This window comes from Cervus elaphus, chromosome 28 (assembly GCF_910594005.1).
Source record: "Cervus elaphus chromosome 28, mCerEla1.1, whole genome shotgun sequence".
NCBI classification, from domain to species: Eukaryota; Metazoa; Chordata; class Mammalia; order Artiodactyla; family Cervidae; genus Cervus; species Cervus elaphus.
The window spans coordinates 42,087,431-42,103,053 of record NC_057842.1 but is presented as its reverse complement, the minus strand read 5'-3'; the positions used below and the strand labels follow the sequence as shown (position 1 = coordinate 42,103,053).

General features: G+C 33.9%; 1 protein-coding gene across 4 annotated transcripts in view; it reads right to left on the bottom strand.

Annotated features, from left to right (window-relative positions):
* Positions 1-3,553: 3,553 nt before the first annotated feature.
* WASF1 (WASP family member 1) overlaps positions 3,554-15,623 on the bottom strand; it is a 69,716-nt gene continuing 57,646 nt past the window's right edge. The window contains exons 4-9 of one of the 4 annotated variants that reach the window (XM_043890010.1): positions 11,984-12,137; positions 10,817-10,961; positions 9,176-9,348; positions 7,122-7,301; positions 5,347-5,975; positions 3,554-4,417 (exon numbers count right to left, since the gene is read on the bottom strand). In XM_043890010.1, coding sequence (XP_043745945.1) covers positions 4,260-4,417; positions 5,347-5,975; positions 7,122-7,301; positions 9,176-9,348; positions 10,817-10,961; positions 11,984-12,137 — 1,439 coding nt within the window. In that variant the 3' untranslated portion in view covers positions 3,554-4,259. The remainder of the gene's footprint in view (positions 4,418-5,346; positions 5,976-7,121; positions 7,302-9,175; positions 9,349-10,816; positions 10,962-11,983; positions 12,138-15,623) is intronic. The other 3 variants (XM_043890013.1, XM_043890015.1, XM_043890014.1) reach the window with 3 other exon arrangements.

Here is a 15,623-nt window from a genome sequence, read left to right as displayed (position 1 = left end):
ATTGATAACTAGTCTGCAAAAAAAAAAGTGCCTGAAATGTTCATTCAAGGCTGGTATTCATTCTTTATTCAGAGCCTGGTTGTCAGGCTTGAAAGGCAACAGAGATTACTGATGCATTCTACAGCCAAGTCATGGAGAACATAAATAAATTTGTTCTTCGTACAGCAATGAATAAAGGGAGGAAAAGACTCATTCTTTGTATCACAAGGGCTCTATGCCTTCTGCTTGGCTTTAGTAAGACGACTTCTGTTAACTACAGTCATATGACACACTTTAGAAATATAGTAATTTGATATTTCATTTTCATTAGTTCAATGCAGCAAAGCCGCCTTTCAATTCTGATATTGCATGATTAACATCTTGCATAGTTTTATTTGCATTTTTTAAAGTAGGTAACACAGTGATCATGAATTCCAAAAGGAATTTATGGAACTATTTAGGAGCATTAAGTAATTTACCCTTGTTTCAGTTTAGAGACGTTAGTTAAAAAAAATCTGAGGCCAAGATGAAGATAGTAGAGTGAAAAACAAACTTAAAAAAAAAAAACCAGTAGCAGTATGTTTACTAAAGTCAAAGTCAAAGCTACATTTTGAAAGTCATTCATGAGAATTCCCATTAAATGAAAACACTTGATCAATTTTGCTCTCTGCCTTAACAAATTACTTCAGGAATATTAATAACTTTCACCTTTTGGCCAAAAGAGTTGATTCTGTGCTTTCCATTTCTTAAATTACACACATACACACACACATACAGAGTTTTTATGAAGCTAGGACTAGTTCTGTGTCAATTCTGTTACTGAGATTAGTGGGGGAAATTTTTTTATGTAGGCATGCTGTCTAAGAAGATATGATTTTAAGAGCCTCAGTGGACAGAACAAAAAAGGAGATACTTCTGAACCCATTTGTAAGAAGAGATACTGTGAGTTGCCTTTTAACACAAGGCCCCTGCAGTCTTGTGAGTAACCTATTTGGCAAGCTTGAATAGTTGATAACTGTGATGCAAAATGGCTTAAGAATCACTTGAAGACAGTCTATAAGAGAATTAAGAGAAACTGAAAAGGAATATGAACTGTAGTTATTGAGATCGAGAGTTGGTGAAAATAGAGATGTGGGATTGCTATTGAAGAAAGGGTAGGGCTTTTTAAAAGTGGAAATAAAGGGTAGAGTTTCAAATTTTACAGAATCGAACTGAAATGAACATTTTTCCTATCTTTGCTATGAGCCCACGACTGCAGCCTATCGGGCTTCTCTGTCCATGAGATTTCCCAAGTAAGAATACAGGAGTGGGTTGCCATTTCTTTCTCCAGGGAATCTTCCCAGGCCAAGGATGGAACCCAGATCAACTGCATCTCCTACTGGGCAGGTGGATTCTTTACCACTGAGCCACACATATTTATAACATGGAAGTGCTTCAGAAGTCATCTCATCTGCTCAGACTATAAATTATGAAAAGTAGTAGTTATAGCTTACAGATCAGCAGCTTACAGATAAATATCCCTTACTTAGAAACAGTTATAGACCCACTTCCTTTCTTTTCACAATGACTAAATTTCATTCAAAATTCCACTGCTGCTAAGTATTTTCTTCCTCTTCTTCTGTTCCACCATTATTGGGAAGGGGAAGGAACAGTGTTACCAAAAAAAGCCAGAGGGACTGACAGTTTCAAGGAGGCAGAGTATATGCAGAATATAAAGATCAAATAAATTAAGGACTGAAGAGTGTTTATTGGATTTGGTAATATGGAGGTAAATGGGTGACTTCAACCATAACAAGTGAAGCCACTTATTTCTCCATGATATATTAATTCATTTTTTTTCTAACTCTAAGGTTATGCATGACCTTGTGGAATAGTAACATAATTCAGTAAGAAAAAAAAAAAGGTCATTACCCAGTAACTTTGATTCTTCTTAGGGTATTAAAATTAACTACTCAATGATTTGCTCCAAAAGTCTCTAGTCTGAAAGGTTATTTTGATTTTAAAACAAACACTACATGTATGGCCTCTTCAGTCTGTGAGTACTTTCTGATCTTCTAGGAATGTTCTGAAAAACAAAAGAAAAATTATCATAAACTATTTATGACACATACTGCCAGGCTTTACAACAGATCTACTTCTATTATTAAGTATGGGATTGACATGTACACACTGCTATATTTAAAACAGATAACCAAAAAGGACCTATTGTATAGCACAGAGAATGCTGCTCAATATTCTGTAATAATCTAAATGGGAAAAGAATTTGAAAAAGATTAGGTAACATGTGTATGTATAACTGAATCACTTTGCTGTACACTTGGAACTAACATAACATTGCTGATCAACTATTCTTCAATATAAACTTAAAGAAAAAAAATCTTCAACCATTTCCTTTTATATCACCCTTAACTTCACCAACACCAGTATCATTTCCTTTTCACTTACCTGGCCACAACTGAGCTTTACAAAAACTACTACTGGCTACTACCTTTTGACTATAAGCACATCTGTAAAGACAAACTTTAAACTGTGGCATATTTTCTTGAGTTAAATTCAACACTATATAGGTTTGTAAGGTTGGAAAGAAACCTCAAATGGCTATCTAATCTCTTGTTCTAGGTCCAGGCAAATCTACTCAAGAAAGCAGAGCAAATGTTTTTTTTTAAATTAAAGCCATCAAGAATTGTTTTTTATTTCCTTACTGTACTGCTAACAGGAAGACTTAGTTCATCTTTCCTCTTCGACAGGGATTAGAGATCATTAGTTAACTGCCTAGATAACCCTCAAGGTAGCAAGTTACCAACAACCTCATGTATCAGCTACCTATTGCCACAATGCTATGTGAAATAATCCACTTCAAAAATTAGGTATAAGACAATAAACATTTATTTTTACTCATGAACAGTTCTGGGCTGGGCTAATTTTAGCTATGCTTGCTCATCTGTCTACAGTCAGCCAGCAGGTGAGCTTGCAACTGGCTGGTCTAAGTTGGCGTCATTGGGGATAGCTCTCTGCATGAGGTTTCTGAACTTCTAGCAGGTCATGCTGAACTTCTTTCACTACATTTGGCCAAAACAAGCTTCAGGGACACTCAGGTTCAAAGCGGTGAGAACAGAACCCATTTCTTAATGGGAGAAACCAGGTAAGAGGGACCCCTCTACTGATGCGATAGAGGCAAGGATAAAGATTCCAGTCATTTTCACAGTCAAATTACCAAAATGTCATTTAGTCTTTTCTTCATACTAAATCTGATATGGATGCTGTTTCTCCTCCATCCCTGAATCTGGACTGTGTAAATATTAACAACTAATTTTATCATTGCAAAGTGTAATTTCAAGAATGCTATTGAACTGAAGTCAAGATGTGCTAAAATTAAAGAGCAAGTTGAGAGTTTAATTAATGAGCATAAGGAGTTGAAAAATATTGATTTTTTTGACTTTAGGAAAAATGACATAAAAGCTACCTTAAGGAAATTAAACAGCATAAGTAGCTTTTAAATTTTCCATTGACTGTTTAGAGCTTATATTATTTGATAAACCATCAGAAAGTTTTATTCAAAGAGGAAACACCCATGAACCTTTAAAATGAACCATTTATTAAAGCAGACTGTTATTCTTAACAGTTATGTAAGTTACATGGTTTATGTCAGTGTATTTCACATGGAAATTTTTTAAACTCTTATCAGCAAGCAAAATTGTATCACACAATATATAAGTAGGAAGGGGATACTGCTAAACATTCAAATAAGGCAAGTATTTTAAAACAATAAAACAATAATTAAAAAAATTCAAGCATTCCCTTAAGAGAATTCAATACTACAAGCTAAATGTACTTTCTGAGTGTATTCATACAATCAAGGCAGTGTTTCTTCTTTTAAAACACCAGGAAATGGGATAAGGCTCATTAATAGATACAGCTGCCCGCAAGATTTTTAATCTCAGTTGCTTTCTTTAAATTAAAATTCACAAAGTGCACAATTAAGATATATCAAAAAACTGAATCTGCTACTCTAACAACAGCTGTCCATGCTTAATACTTAGTGGTTTATTTGACCAAATGATGTCTTTTCAGGGAAAAATAAAAAAGATAAGCCACTGTAAAACATTTAGTTTGAAATGTATGCTAATATTTTTCTTAAAAATCAAAAATTATGGAGGAAAAGGGTTATTTACCTTAAGGAAAAGAAAGCAAAACACTGGAATGACCAAACATTTTCAAAGAACAAGCACCACAAAGGACATTTGCATTCAGTTTTGTAATATTTATCAATGCATTTTTTCTTACTCCAACCAATCTACTTCATCAAATTCTGAATCATCTTCTGAATCACTGTATTCCACAGCAATACGACGGGACAGGATGGTGGCAACATCATTTTCAATGCGTTCATGTTTAGCTTCCTGTTCACGCTGCTCTTCGACTTTTCGCAGCTGAATACCTGATAGAGTAAATTCAAACGTTCATTGTAAACCAAAACACTAGATATTATTATTATTAGATATATTATATATTGCTATTATTACTAGATATTATATTATTAGACATTATTAATCTAATAAAATCAAGTACATATAAGAAATACTAACAGGAAAGTAAAAAGCAAGATCTATTAAAAACGATTTGAATGAATCATATTTAGAGAGACATTAATTCTTTTATTATATTATTATCTGTGATAGTATTTGATGAAATTTACTACATATCCCAGAGGATGTCTATAGCTTATTTAGCCATAACGGTATATTGTGCTTCCCTACTCATCATCACCTGAAGTTAACCAGGTGATACATTTTTTTCGTTTGACCTCTATGGTCAAATAATTAAACATTGTTGAGCATATTTTCTGTGGCTTTATTCTCCCCAGTACTTGAGAGAAAGGCACTATTATTCATTCTATACTGTTAGTGCCTGGCATATAGTATAACAAGTCATTCCTTTGTTATTAAGGTAGGAACCTAAATCCTTTCAAGGTACTAGTAAAGCAAGTGTCACTTATACACCAAATGGACAGCCTTAACACGGAAGAAAATACCATTTTTAAAGTAGTTAATATACATATTAAGTATAATACAAATTTTAACTAAATTTTCCATAACATTTAAGTCTGATATTTTAAATTTCCCATTCATTACATAAACATTTTAAGAATCCCTACTAAGTATGAAGATAAAATAACTAATGTGATAAACTTTCTTGAAAATTACTTAAAATATAAACTGACCACAGCTCTACTTTCTAAAGGCTATTTGTGCAAAAAACATGATCATCTAAAATTTTACAAATAAAGAAAACATTACTGTCTCAAATATTCAGAAAGGTTCTTAACGCTACTATTACAATGCTTTTAAAGAAAAAAGAGAAAATTACCTTTTCGTATTGCTTCCAGAAGTACACTTCTGGCGTCACTGATTACTGGTAGGGTTGATGGATGACGCTTTGGCTCAGAAGCAGGTGTAACTTGTGAAGGAGGAGATGGAGGCATTAATGGAACATGGGGACCTGGGGCAGTAGATGGAGTTGGATGTAGCCCAGAGGGAGGATGAGCAAGAGCTGCAACTGTGACAGGTGATGATGGTCGAATGCCAGGTGGAGGCAAAGGAGGCGGTGGTGGGGGTGGAGGCAGCCCTTGGACTTCTCCTTGTGGGAGTGGATGAACTGGTACAGTCTCGCATACTGGGGCAGCTCTAGCTACTGGTGGAGAGGGCTGTACTAGAGGAGGTGCAATTGGAGGAGGAGCTGGATGAAGAACTCCAGGGGCAATCTGAAGAGGAGCTGGAGGTGGTGGTACTGCTGGAGCTTGCAAAGCAGTGGTTGGAGGTGGAGGTGGGGGTGGCACTGGTGGGGGAGGAGTTGAAGTCATCGAAGCTCTTAATGAAGACGTTGACAAGGCAGATGGAAGAGGTGGTGGAGGAGGTGGGGGGGTGGGGCTCACAAACACAGCTGTCCTGCCTGTAGCTGGTGACTGAGGACGATTTTCTATCAAACCTGTAGCAGAACTGAAATGAAAAAGAGATCCTAGCAAGTTATTTAAACAGAAAAGACTAACCACACAAAATATAAATGGCGACCAGTAATTATATCAAGGTAGATGCATTAATATGTTCCTATAAAAATTAAAAATTCTTCATCAATATTTAGAATGAAATGAAAACCAAAAGTACACTAATAAGAAAATTAATACATGGTGCTGTGATTTCTAATATTCTAAATGGACTGCTCACACAACTTTCATATCTATAAGCATTTTATACTTTGATAAATAAAATGCTCAATTTTATACTGTAATATGAGTCTTCATAATGGCTCAATATCTATCATACTACAACATTTTGTAGTATGCTATATGTATGCTACAAATTTGCAGCAATACTTGTGGCCCAAACAATACTGTATTCATATTGAAGCTATTAAGACTCATCATATGTCATTTCAGTTAAATCAATGACAACTAATTACAAACCACAAAGGAAATTGACATCCCTCTTCCTTCCTAAGGATGGAACGAACATCAAATGAGTCAGTGATATAAGCTTGATTTTTTTTTTAACTGAAAATTGTAAAGCTGATTTCTAATTCTCTATTAAAAAATTGTAATGTGGATAACACTGGACAAAATTAAACTTCAAAAAGCTTTACTAAAAGATTATTATGAGCAATTGCTTATTCTCTCCCAAATTCTTAAAGAGTTATTTCCCCAACATCAAATCAACATTTATAATTAAATCTTTGATTCCCATTTCTTTGTCCTTAACCACATACCAAAAATTCTTATTTTTATTAATATATTGCACATCATGTGCTTGAGAACAAAGCCATAATAAAACAAAACACATCTATCTTTAAATGATCATTAGCTAAGTTTTCCCAAGAGAATGTGTGAGCTCTTATCAGAGACTGGCAAATTACATCCCACGGGCCAAATCTTAACTAATCCCTGTTTTTGTAAATAAAACTTTGTTGAAACACAAACATATTCATAGGTTTATGTATAGTCCATGGCTTCTTCCATTCATCAATGTCAGAGTTGAGCAGTTGTGACAGTAGACATATTTCCTAAGGTCAAAAATATTTACTACAAGGGCCTTAAAGGAAAAGGCTACCAACACCTGTGATAAACACATCATGTGCTTGTTCTGACATACCTGATACAGGTGGGTATGGGTTTCGCATCTCCTGCTCCATGCATTGGTGGAGGTGGAGGAGGTTCATGTGGTCTGACTAAAACCCTTTCCTCAGCTCTAGTCAGGAGCTCACTCATCTGACTAAATGGCAAGGCAGAAAGTGAGTAAGATCCATCCATATGATCCACATATGTCTGAGGTCTAGAAAAAAATAATAAATTAGTGTATCTTTCTTGAATTATTGCTGAAGTAAAGTGTTTTACATGAGATATTTAAGGTTTATCCTTTGAATGCCAACATTTTAACTACTTTTAGAAAACTTCTTTCAGAAATTTATCCTGCTTTTAAAACACAGAATGCTGCTCATAATGCAACCTTTCCTTGCTGATTCAAGCTATTATGATGACTTTCAGTTATTTTATTACATTACAATATAATACTAACAGCTCACAAAGGTGAAAAGTGTTACATTCATAATCTGATAAACAAGAAAATAGTTAACTTTTAGGCAAATCGTGTTCAAAGCTATCTGCTTTAGTTTTTTTCCTTTATAATAAGATGCTAATGACAAAAATCTAGAATATGAAAATTTTATACACCAGAATATCCTGTTGCTCTTTTAAACCTAAATGACTTCCAAATGTCTTGTGCCCAAGGGAGATAGGTCTCAATGATACTAGTAGCACAGAGATCCCTAACTACATTGTTTTTGTCTTTTTCATGTTTTTAAAGATGTTAGAGTACTCAGGGAAGAAGGCAATGGCAACCCACTCCAGTACTCTCGCCTTGAAAATCCCAAGGATGGAGGAGCCTGGTAGGCTGCAGTCCATGGGGTCGCTAAGAGTCGGACACGACTGAGCAACTTCACTTTCACTTTTCCTTTCATGCATTGGAGAAGGAAATGGCAACCCACTCCAATGTTCTTGCCTGGAGAATCCCAGGGATGGGGGAGCCTGCTGGGCTGCCGTCTATGGGGTAACACAGAGTCAGACACGACTGAAGCGACTTAGCAGCAGCAGAGTACTCAGAAAATAGCTGAGTAACATAACATGTGACTCAAAACAGATTTAAGCAAAATTTTAGATACTTTGAGCATGTGACGATTTCTAAATGTTTACTGACTATAGTGCACACTGCAGACAAAGTTGGATTTAAAAGATGTGTATAAAGCAAGTTAGAAGTGATTATATTTACACTATTGGGTCAGCAATATCTCAATTACTTAACAGTGATTAGAAACAGATGTTTGTCTATCAATTGTTAATTTAAAAAATCAATTCTTTCAGCCTCTTTCTTTCAGTACTATATATAGACAGTATCATGTATATTACTCCTAAAATAGAACAAGATAATTTACATTTATGACCCAATCATTTACAGGTATTATTCAAAAGAAAGTCTCAAGTGCTTTTCCATTGAAAAAAATCAATAACTATAAGATATATAATAATAACTGAAATCAACTGTACACAAATTTCTTCACAAAGAGATACTAGTATAATGTTTGTTAGGGTCGCATGTTAGTTAGATAGGGCCCCTGGTTACTGAGAAAGGAGAAGGACCTATTGTCTATTTCTGCAAAAGGGGATGAGTGATTTTGTTTGAAAGTCCTGATATATCTGAGGTAGAAAATGTGACCCGGAAAGGAAATGAGGGGAAAGAAAAAGAACAAAATACAACCCCTTCTCAACTCCTATTTTATACATAGTGAATCAATAATACGTCAAAAAAAATCCAGACCGCCATTACTGTTATGAAATTTTAACAGACTCGGCCTGAACTACTGAGAAGGAACTGAGACTTCATATGAAAGTTAAAATAAAGCTGAAGATCATCTGCTTCAACCACTTCTTTCTACAGATGACAAAACTGAAATCCAGGTACAAAAATGACCTGCCCAAGATCAGACTTCAGTAGGCTCACAATGGTTAGGGTTTCAAAATCATCTCAATACTTATAGAACAGCGTCTATCAATTCAACAGTTCAGGACCTAAGCCTTAGACATATAGATACTAGAAATAAAGCCAGTGTTTTATCATTAATTTTGTTAAAAAACAAACAAAAGAAAAGAAACCTTGTTTCAAAATGAGAGGCTGGGCCATTAGCAACTTCAATATGCTTATGTAAGAGATTAGCATCATCTTCAGCCAGCTCTGGACCTTGGGCCAGCTTCTGCCATTCTCTCCGCCTGTCATGAGGTGCTCTTGGCACTTTTTCTGGTTCATGAGGACGATCTAGATTTTTCTGCTATAACAGATGTATTGAAACAAAGCCAAATGCTGAAGTTCTATGTTTTTAAAGAGAGGTTAAGACAATCAAAACAGAATTCTAACATCAATATTGAAAAAGCAACTCATCATAGTATAGTAAAAGTAACAACAGAATAACTCATCATAGTATAGTAAAAACAACAACAGAGACAGTTCATTTGTGCATTCACAGTTAAATGTTAGGAGTTTGCTTGTAATCCCATTTTCTAATGTTTTTTTAACCTCTACTTGGAATTGATGTATCAGATAAAAACAGTATATCTGAGGAATAAAACTTGAGGTCAGAAAGTCCTTTCAGATGAAAAAAAATTCATCAACTCTGCTCCCTCATCTATTAGTTTTTGGTATAATGAGTGAAATTTCTACCATTAATTTTTCCAGCCCAAACTGGAAACTAGTACTAAGGTTATGTGACCTGAGAAGTGACTAATTAGCTAGCCAATACATTAGAAAAAAAATCCAATTACCCAATTAAACCATAATAACAACTGTGTCACTCAACAGAAAATAGGGTATTTGAAAAATAAAACAGAAAGTGACTCAAACTGTGGGAGAACAAGTATAGAAACGAAAGGTACAAAAAAGTCAAATGCCAAAGGGTCAAGCAGGTAACATATTTGAATGGTAAGAGTTAGGTATAAGATGAGGCCTGCAGGGAACTAGATGCGCATGACCATCTAAGGGATTTCAGTTCAAAAATTTAAAAACCACTGTGTTTGTCAAACAGAACTGCTTGCAAGCGTAGCCTGGGCTACCAGTCACCAGTTTGCAAACTCTGGCCAGAACACTGGTACACTGTCTAGTGCAGAAAATAGTAACTTGCAGGCATTATGGGGCAGTGCAGGGAAAGCAGAAGTAGCTACAGGAGAAACAGAGGGATGATAAAGACAAACTTTGCCACCTTCATAATTCTGCCTAAATCCAACTGTGCTTCTTTCTTTTATATTTCTAGTTATCATTAATATGGAATAAAACAGATCCAAGTGAATTTCATCAGAAAACAGAAAATGACAATACAGCAGACAGATAACAGGAATTTAGTGAAAATGTTATAATCTTTTCAGGGCATTTAGGATATGCTCTGTGGTAAGAGAATATTAACTAATCTACTTTACCAATATCTGTACAATGTTCCTTTCATTCTTTTTCAGTAGAATGCCTTTCTCTTCCCTGGTCCACTTAATTCTTATTTGTTCTTTAAGATTCATTACAAGCTTTGTTGAAGTGTTAATCAGGCCCACCCTGTCTAGAGCGGGTGCTATTTTGTGCTACTCAAACTCTCCGTGCATACCTCTGTTAGGGTACTTATCACACCATATTTGCACCCCACTGGACTGTGATCTTTCTGTGTGGTTACTATATGGACCAAATAAAATAAAACTGTCAAAGTATAGAATTAATAAAATTCCACATATGCAACAAAACACAAATACATGAAAACTAACTTCAATTTTCTGAATTTCTTGTAATACCTTCTGCTTCCTCTTTTCCTTCCTCTTATCCTCTGTATCCTGTAACATTTTTTCTTTCCAAAGATCAAAGAAATATGAAGGATTGGTATAAAACTTCAAACCTTCTTTACCATCATCTCTGAAATATAAAATATCAATGAAAATACACATTAGTAAGACTTAGGCAATCAGAATAGAAATTATTTTACTAAAATTGTTTCTTCTTACATTAACAAAATATAGCATGTGTAAAAATACTGGCAAAGAAAATCAGAATATGCACCAATAGAACATTTCTCACAAATCAGACAGGAAACTAAGGAAAATGGAAAACCAGAAGTTTTGCAGAGTTTGTGTTAATAAAGTACAACTGGACAATTTTCATCCTTAACTTCTACTGAATACAAAATTTTCTATAAGTCCTATGGGAAATTTCAATAATTACAAATGATTCTGTCAAAGATCAAAGCCTGAAAGGATAACAGAATAGAGAAATTATACAGGGTTTCTGCCAATACTCTTACTATCATCTTATCAAACAGAAAAAAAAGTCACCAAATAGTCATTCTAATAGTAATAGCTATATCCAATTACTTGCATACTGACATAGTTTCAAATAAGTATCTGAATACCATTTCATTTAGGATGTGTTGTGCCTCTTAAATTCCTCATTTAACAACTTATGTGAAAGACTCAAAGAAAGGCTGAATAACTCTAGATTTTTTTAAAATGGCCAAAAAAAACAGATACTATATCTTCATTACACAGAAATATGATGCATACAGATCAAGAGTAGATAAGAACAAGAAAAAATGATATTTATTTTATTAATGTGAGATTTTGAACTCTCTTTGTTTTCCATCAAATTAGAAATTGAAAAGACGTAATAACAACTCCTTGTACCTTTAGAGTAGTATCTGCCATTGGCTTTTCTTAAAAATATTTGTCAAAACAACTCCTTTGATTTGTATGCCAGAATCCTGGGAGCTCACTAGTGAATAAAGCAAAGGTTTTCTAAAGGTGTTGTCTACGGAGGGGTCTCTGCATTGGTCAGGAATCCAGTGAAATAAAAAAGTGTTTGGGGATTTAGCATTTAAAGTTAGACCTCTTTGAACTTGAAGTCTGAGATAAGTAACCAGCCTTATTTATTAGCCTACTGACCTGTAAGGAGTGAGTATATTGAGAGGAGGAGGCTGTTCACAAACATCATATGTCTCTTGTAATGGAATAGGCAAAGTCTTGCGGTCGAAAAGCTGCTGATCTTGAATTGTAGAACTTCGGAAGGCTTTTCTCATTGTTATATCTTGCAAAGATACTAAAACAAAAATCCAACATGTATCATTTTATTTTACTAACGTGATTTAACTAACATAAGGACAAATTCATACACTGTATTTGTTTAGAAGTCAAAAGGCTGTGACTGTAGTGGCTTATGAATCAGGAACCACATTTTTAAAATAAATGCTCTTATCATTATATCACAAATAATTTTGTGCTTTATTTTCCCAATTAGATGGACTTTAATGCAACCTCTGATTTCTAAGGCTCAGAAAGCTCTAATGACACCTGAAGCACATTTTACATTTTCCATCAAAACATCTTTTTCTTTTCTCTACTTACCATATTATCCCTCATCAACCTACATTTTCCTCTTTTTTTCCTATAATCTTTATTCCATCCCCCTTTATTACTTTTATTTAGCTTATACCATTAACACTGAAGGAACTGCTTCGCTGTTAGTAGTATTCTGGGCTAAACACAGTATTGCCCTCTATGCTATAAAGATTATAAATACTGTAACATGGACTATAAAGTTAAAATAAATCTACTGTAAAGAAAATGAAATTTTCAAGTACTGGGCAATCTGTATTATTGCCTGTTTCACTTTTCTTTTATTTTGTACTATAAAGATCTCTAATTAACTACAAGTTCTTAAGGACTGAAGCTGTCTTATACATTAGTACTTCTAGTAAGTAACACAATTTATTACTTATAGTACCTCTAGTAAGTAATACATATGAGGATTTAAAATTACTTCATTTACTCATCTTCTTTTGGACTGTGCAGCATGTTTAAATAAAAATGTGTCAAAATACTAGATTCTTAACTCTTAGAGCGACTTCTTGATATTAAAAAATTAGGTGACTTTATATTGAAATATACATATTTGCATATGATTTTTAGTATGATGCTTTATGCCATAAAAAGGTCAGTACTAAATAATCATAACGAGTCCTAAATTATTTTCCTCCCTAAAATAGTATCTCTTTCATCCTCACAAATAAAATACACTCAACACAAATGTTTGGATCTATGAAGTAAGTGAAGCAATAAGGCTGGCTGTGCAATAGCCACAATATGACTGCATCCCCAGCAATTCCACTGCTACCTGACTTGTAACACACTTAAAAACAACAAAATAAAATTCAAAGAAGGAAAACAAATTTTTCCACTATCACTAAAGAGTAGTATGAGAGATATTTAATGAGTACAAACTATAGTGGTAGATGTTTTCACTAATTTTTACTTAACCTTTATAATAACTTAATGAGATAGGAATTATTATGCCATTTGTAAACATATAAAAATAGAAAATATTACATAACTGGGCCAAGATAAATTGGTTAATAAACAGTAGAGCTAGAACAGAAAATGCAGATTTGTCTGCCTTTGAGGCTAATCTCTTTGCCACAATACCGTATACTGTTCCTCTGGCTCATGTCAGAAGTGGCCTCTGTTTTCTGCAATCAAAATGAACCAATTCTTGCCACTATCCTATCCCACTTATTAACCATTAAATATAAAACCTAGTGTTTAATCTCCCAAAACTTTCTTAGTAAAGAATATAAAGAACATGTAAAGTAATAAGCATTTTTCATTCTTCAGTTCCTCTTAATTATCATTTCTCATTTGTTAACAGACCAATGTGACAAAGCCCCTTGCAGCTGCCAACAGTGACATATTACTTAGTGTTATATAACACAGCAAGTCAGCAAAATGTTTGTAAACATATTGAACTAAATATAATTGTACAGATCTTTGTTTAAAACTCAGTGTTTTACCCATTCTAAATTATTATGATAGTTCTATTACTATTTAATGGTAATTAAAAAACCCAAAATACTGACATTACATTCTGTAATTTATTATTCTACTCACAATGTTATTTTATTTGAACTGTAATGGAGTTAAAAAATCTAGGTTAAATAACTTTGAAAATTCCTCTATCCAACATCCCCAAGACAATTTCAAATTAAGTAGTTCAACTTTAAGATTCTGAATTCTTCCCCAAAGCTCCATATAATTTTGAAGGAAACCAAATAATTCTGATAGTTGTAGGCACATTAAGAATTTTTTTAAACACTTAAAACTATCTTAAGTTATTTACTAGTACCTATATTTTCATTTTCAATTTAATGGGAATGCTAAAGTATCTTAAAATTTAACAGTATTTTGAAACAATGTTAATTTTTATTTCTGTTACATAAAAGAGCTGCTTGTGTATATTTTAGATGACTTACATATTTAATTACATATTTAACTTACATATTTAAATCATTTAAAAAAGAAATTTTGAATACAAATTATATATTTGAAAGTATGGCCATAAATTTTTTTTAAATATTAGCAGTGATTTTTACTTCACAAATTTCATGATGTGTAACTGATATACACAAACAAGTTTCAAAGGATACCACCATGAAAAAAATCACCACAGAATGAAAAAAAATCTTTCTAAATCATAAGATTTGGGACTTGGATGCAGAATATGTATGTACAGAATTTGCATAACTCAACAATAAAAGGAAAAATAATCCAAATTAAAAATAGGAGAAGGATCTGAAAAGTTTTCCAAGGAAGATACACAAATGGCCAGTAAATCATTTAAACCCTGTTTTCTTAAAAAAATCAGATCACTATTTTTTTATTATTATTTTTTTACATTAAGTTTGAGTAAACTCTGGGAGTTGGTGATGGACAGGGAAGCCTGGGGTGCTGCGATTCATGGGGTCGCAGAGTCGGACATGACTGAGTGACTGAACTGAACTGTGAATTACATTTGACTGTAGTTTTATTAAAGGGACAAGCACATGCTAACTATCTATTGACAATTCTGTCATAAGACTTCTGGTACAATGTAAAGTCCAGATCCAGCCCTTTGCACAAACAGAATCATTTTTGTTTTACTTGTTTTTGACTGAACTAGTTGCAGTTGCTAACATTTAAAAACAAGAGGTATGAGATAGACATCTAGATATCCCGGACACAAAAAAGATCTGGAATGACCAGACTGACTTTCCCTCATTTCATGTCACCCAAATACCAACAATCCACTCCCTGTTTGTATACTCTCTCAAAATTGTGCACTTGGTCCACTTCACTCAGAGTAACTAGGATGAAAAACCTGGTTTTAATCCTATCCACCACTTTCTTGCTGGGTGACTTGTCTCTAAATAGCTTTTAAGCCATGAAAAGATGCTCAACATCATTAGTCATCAGGGAAATGCCAATACATTCTACAAAATGAACCAGTATTGAAAACATTATGCTAAGAAATGAAAGAAGCCAGTCACAAAAAATCATATGCTATAAGATTCCATTTATATGAAATGTCTAGAATAGGCAAATCCAAAGAGATAGAAAGTAGACAGTGATTGCTAGAGGCCAGGGAGAAGGTGAGGTGAGAAGTAACTCCATTAGATACAGGGTTTCTTTTTGGGGTGAGGAGAATGTTCTAAAACCGACTGTGGTGATAGTCACATAACAGAGAAAATACTAAATTCCATTGAATCATACACTT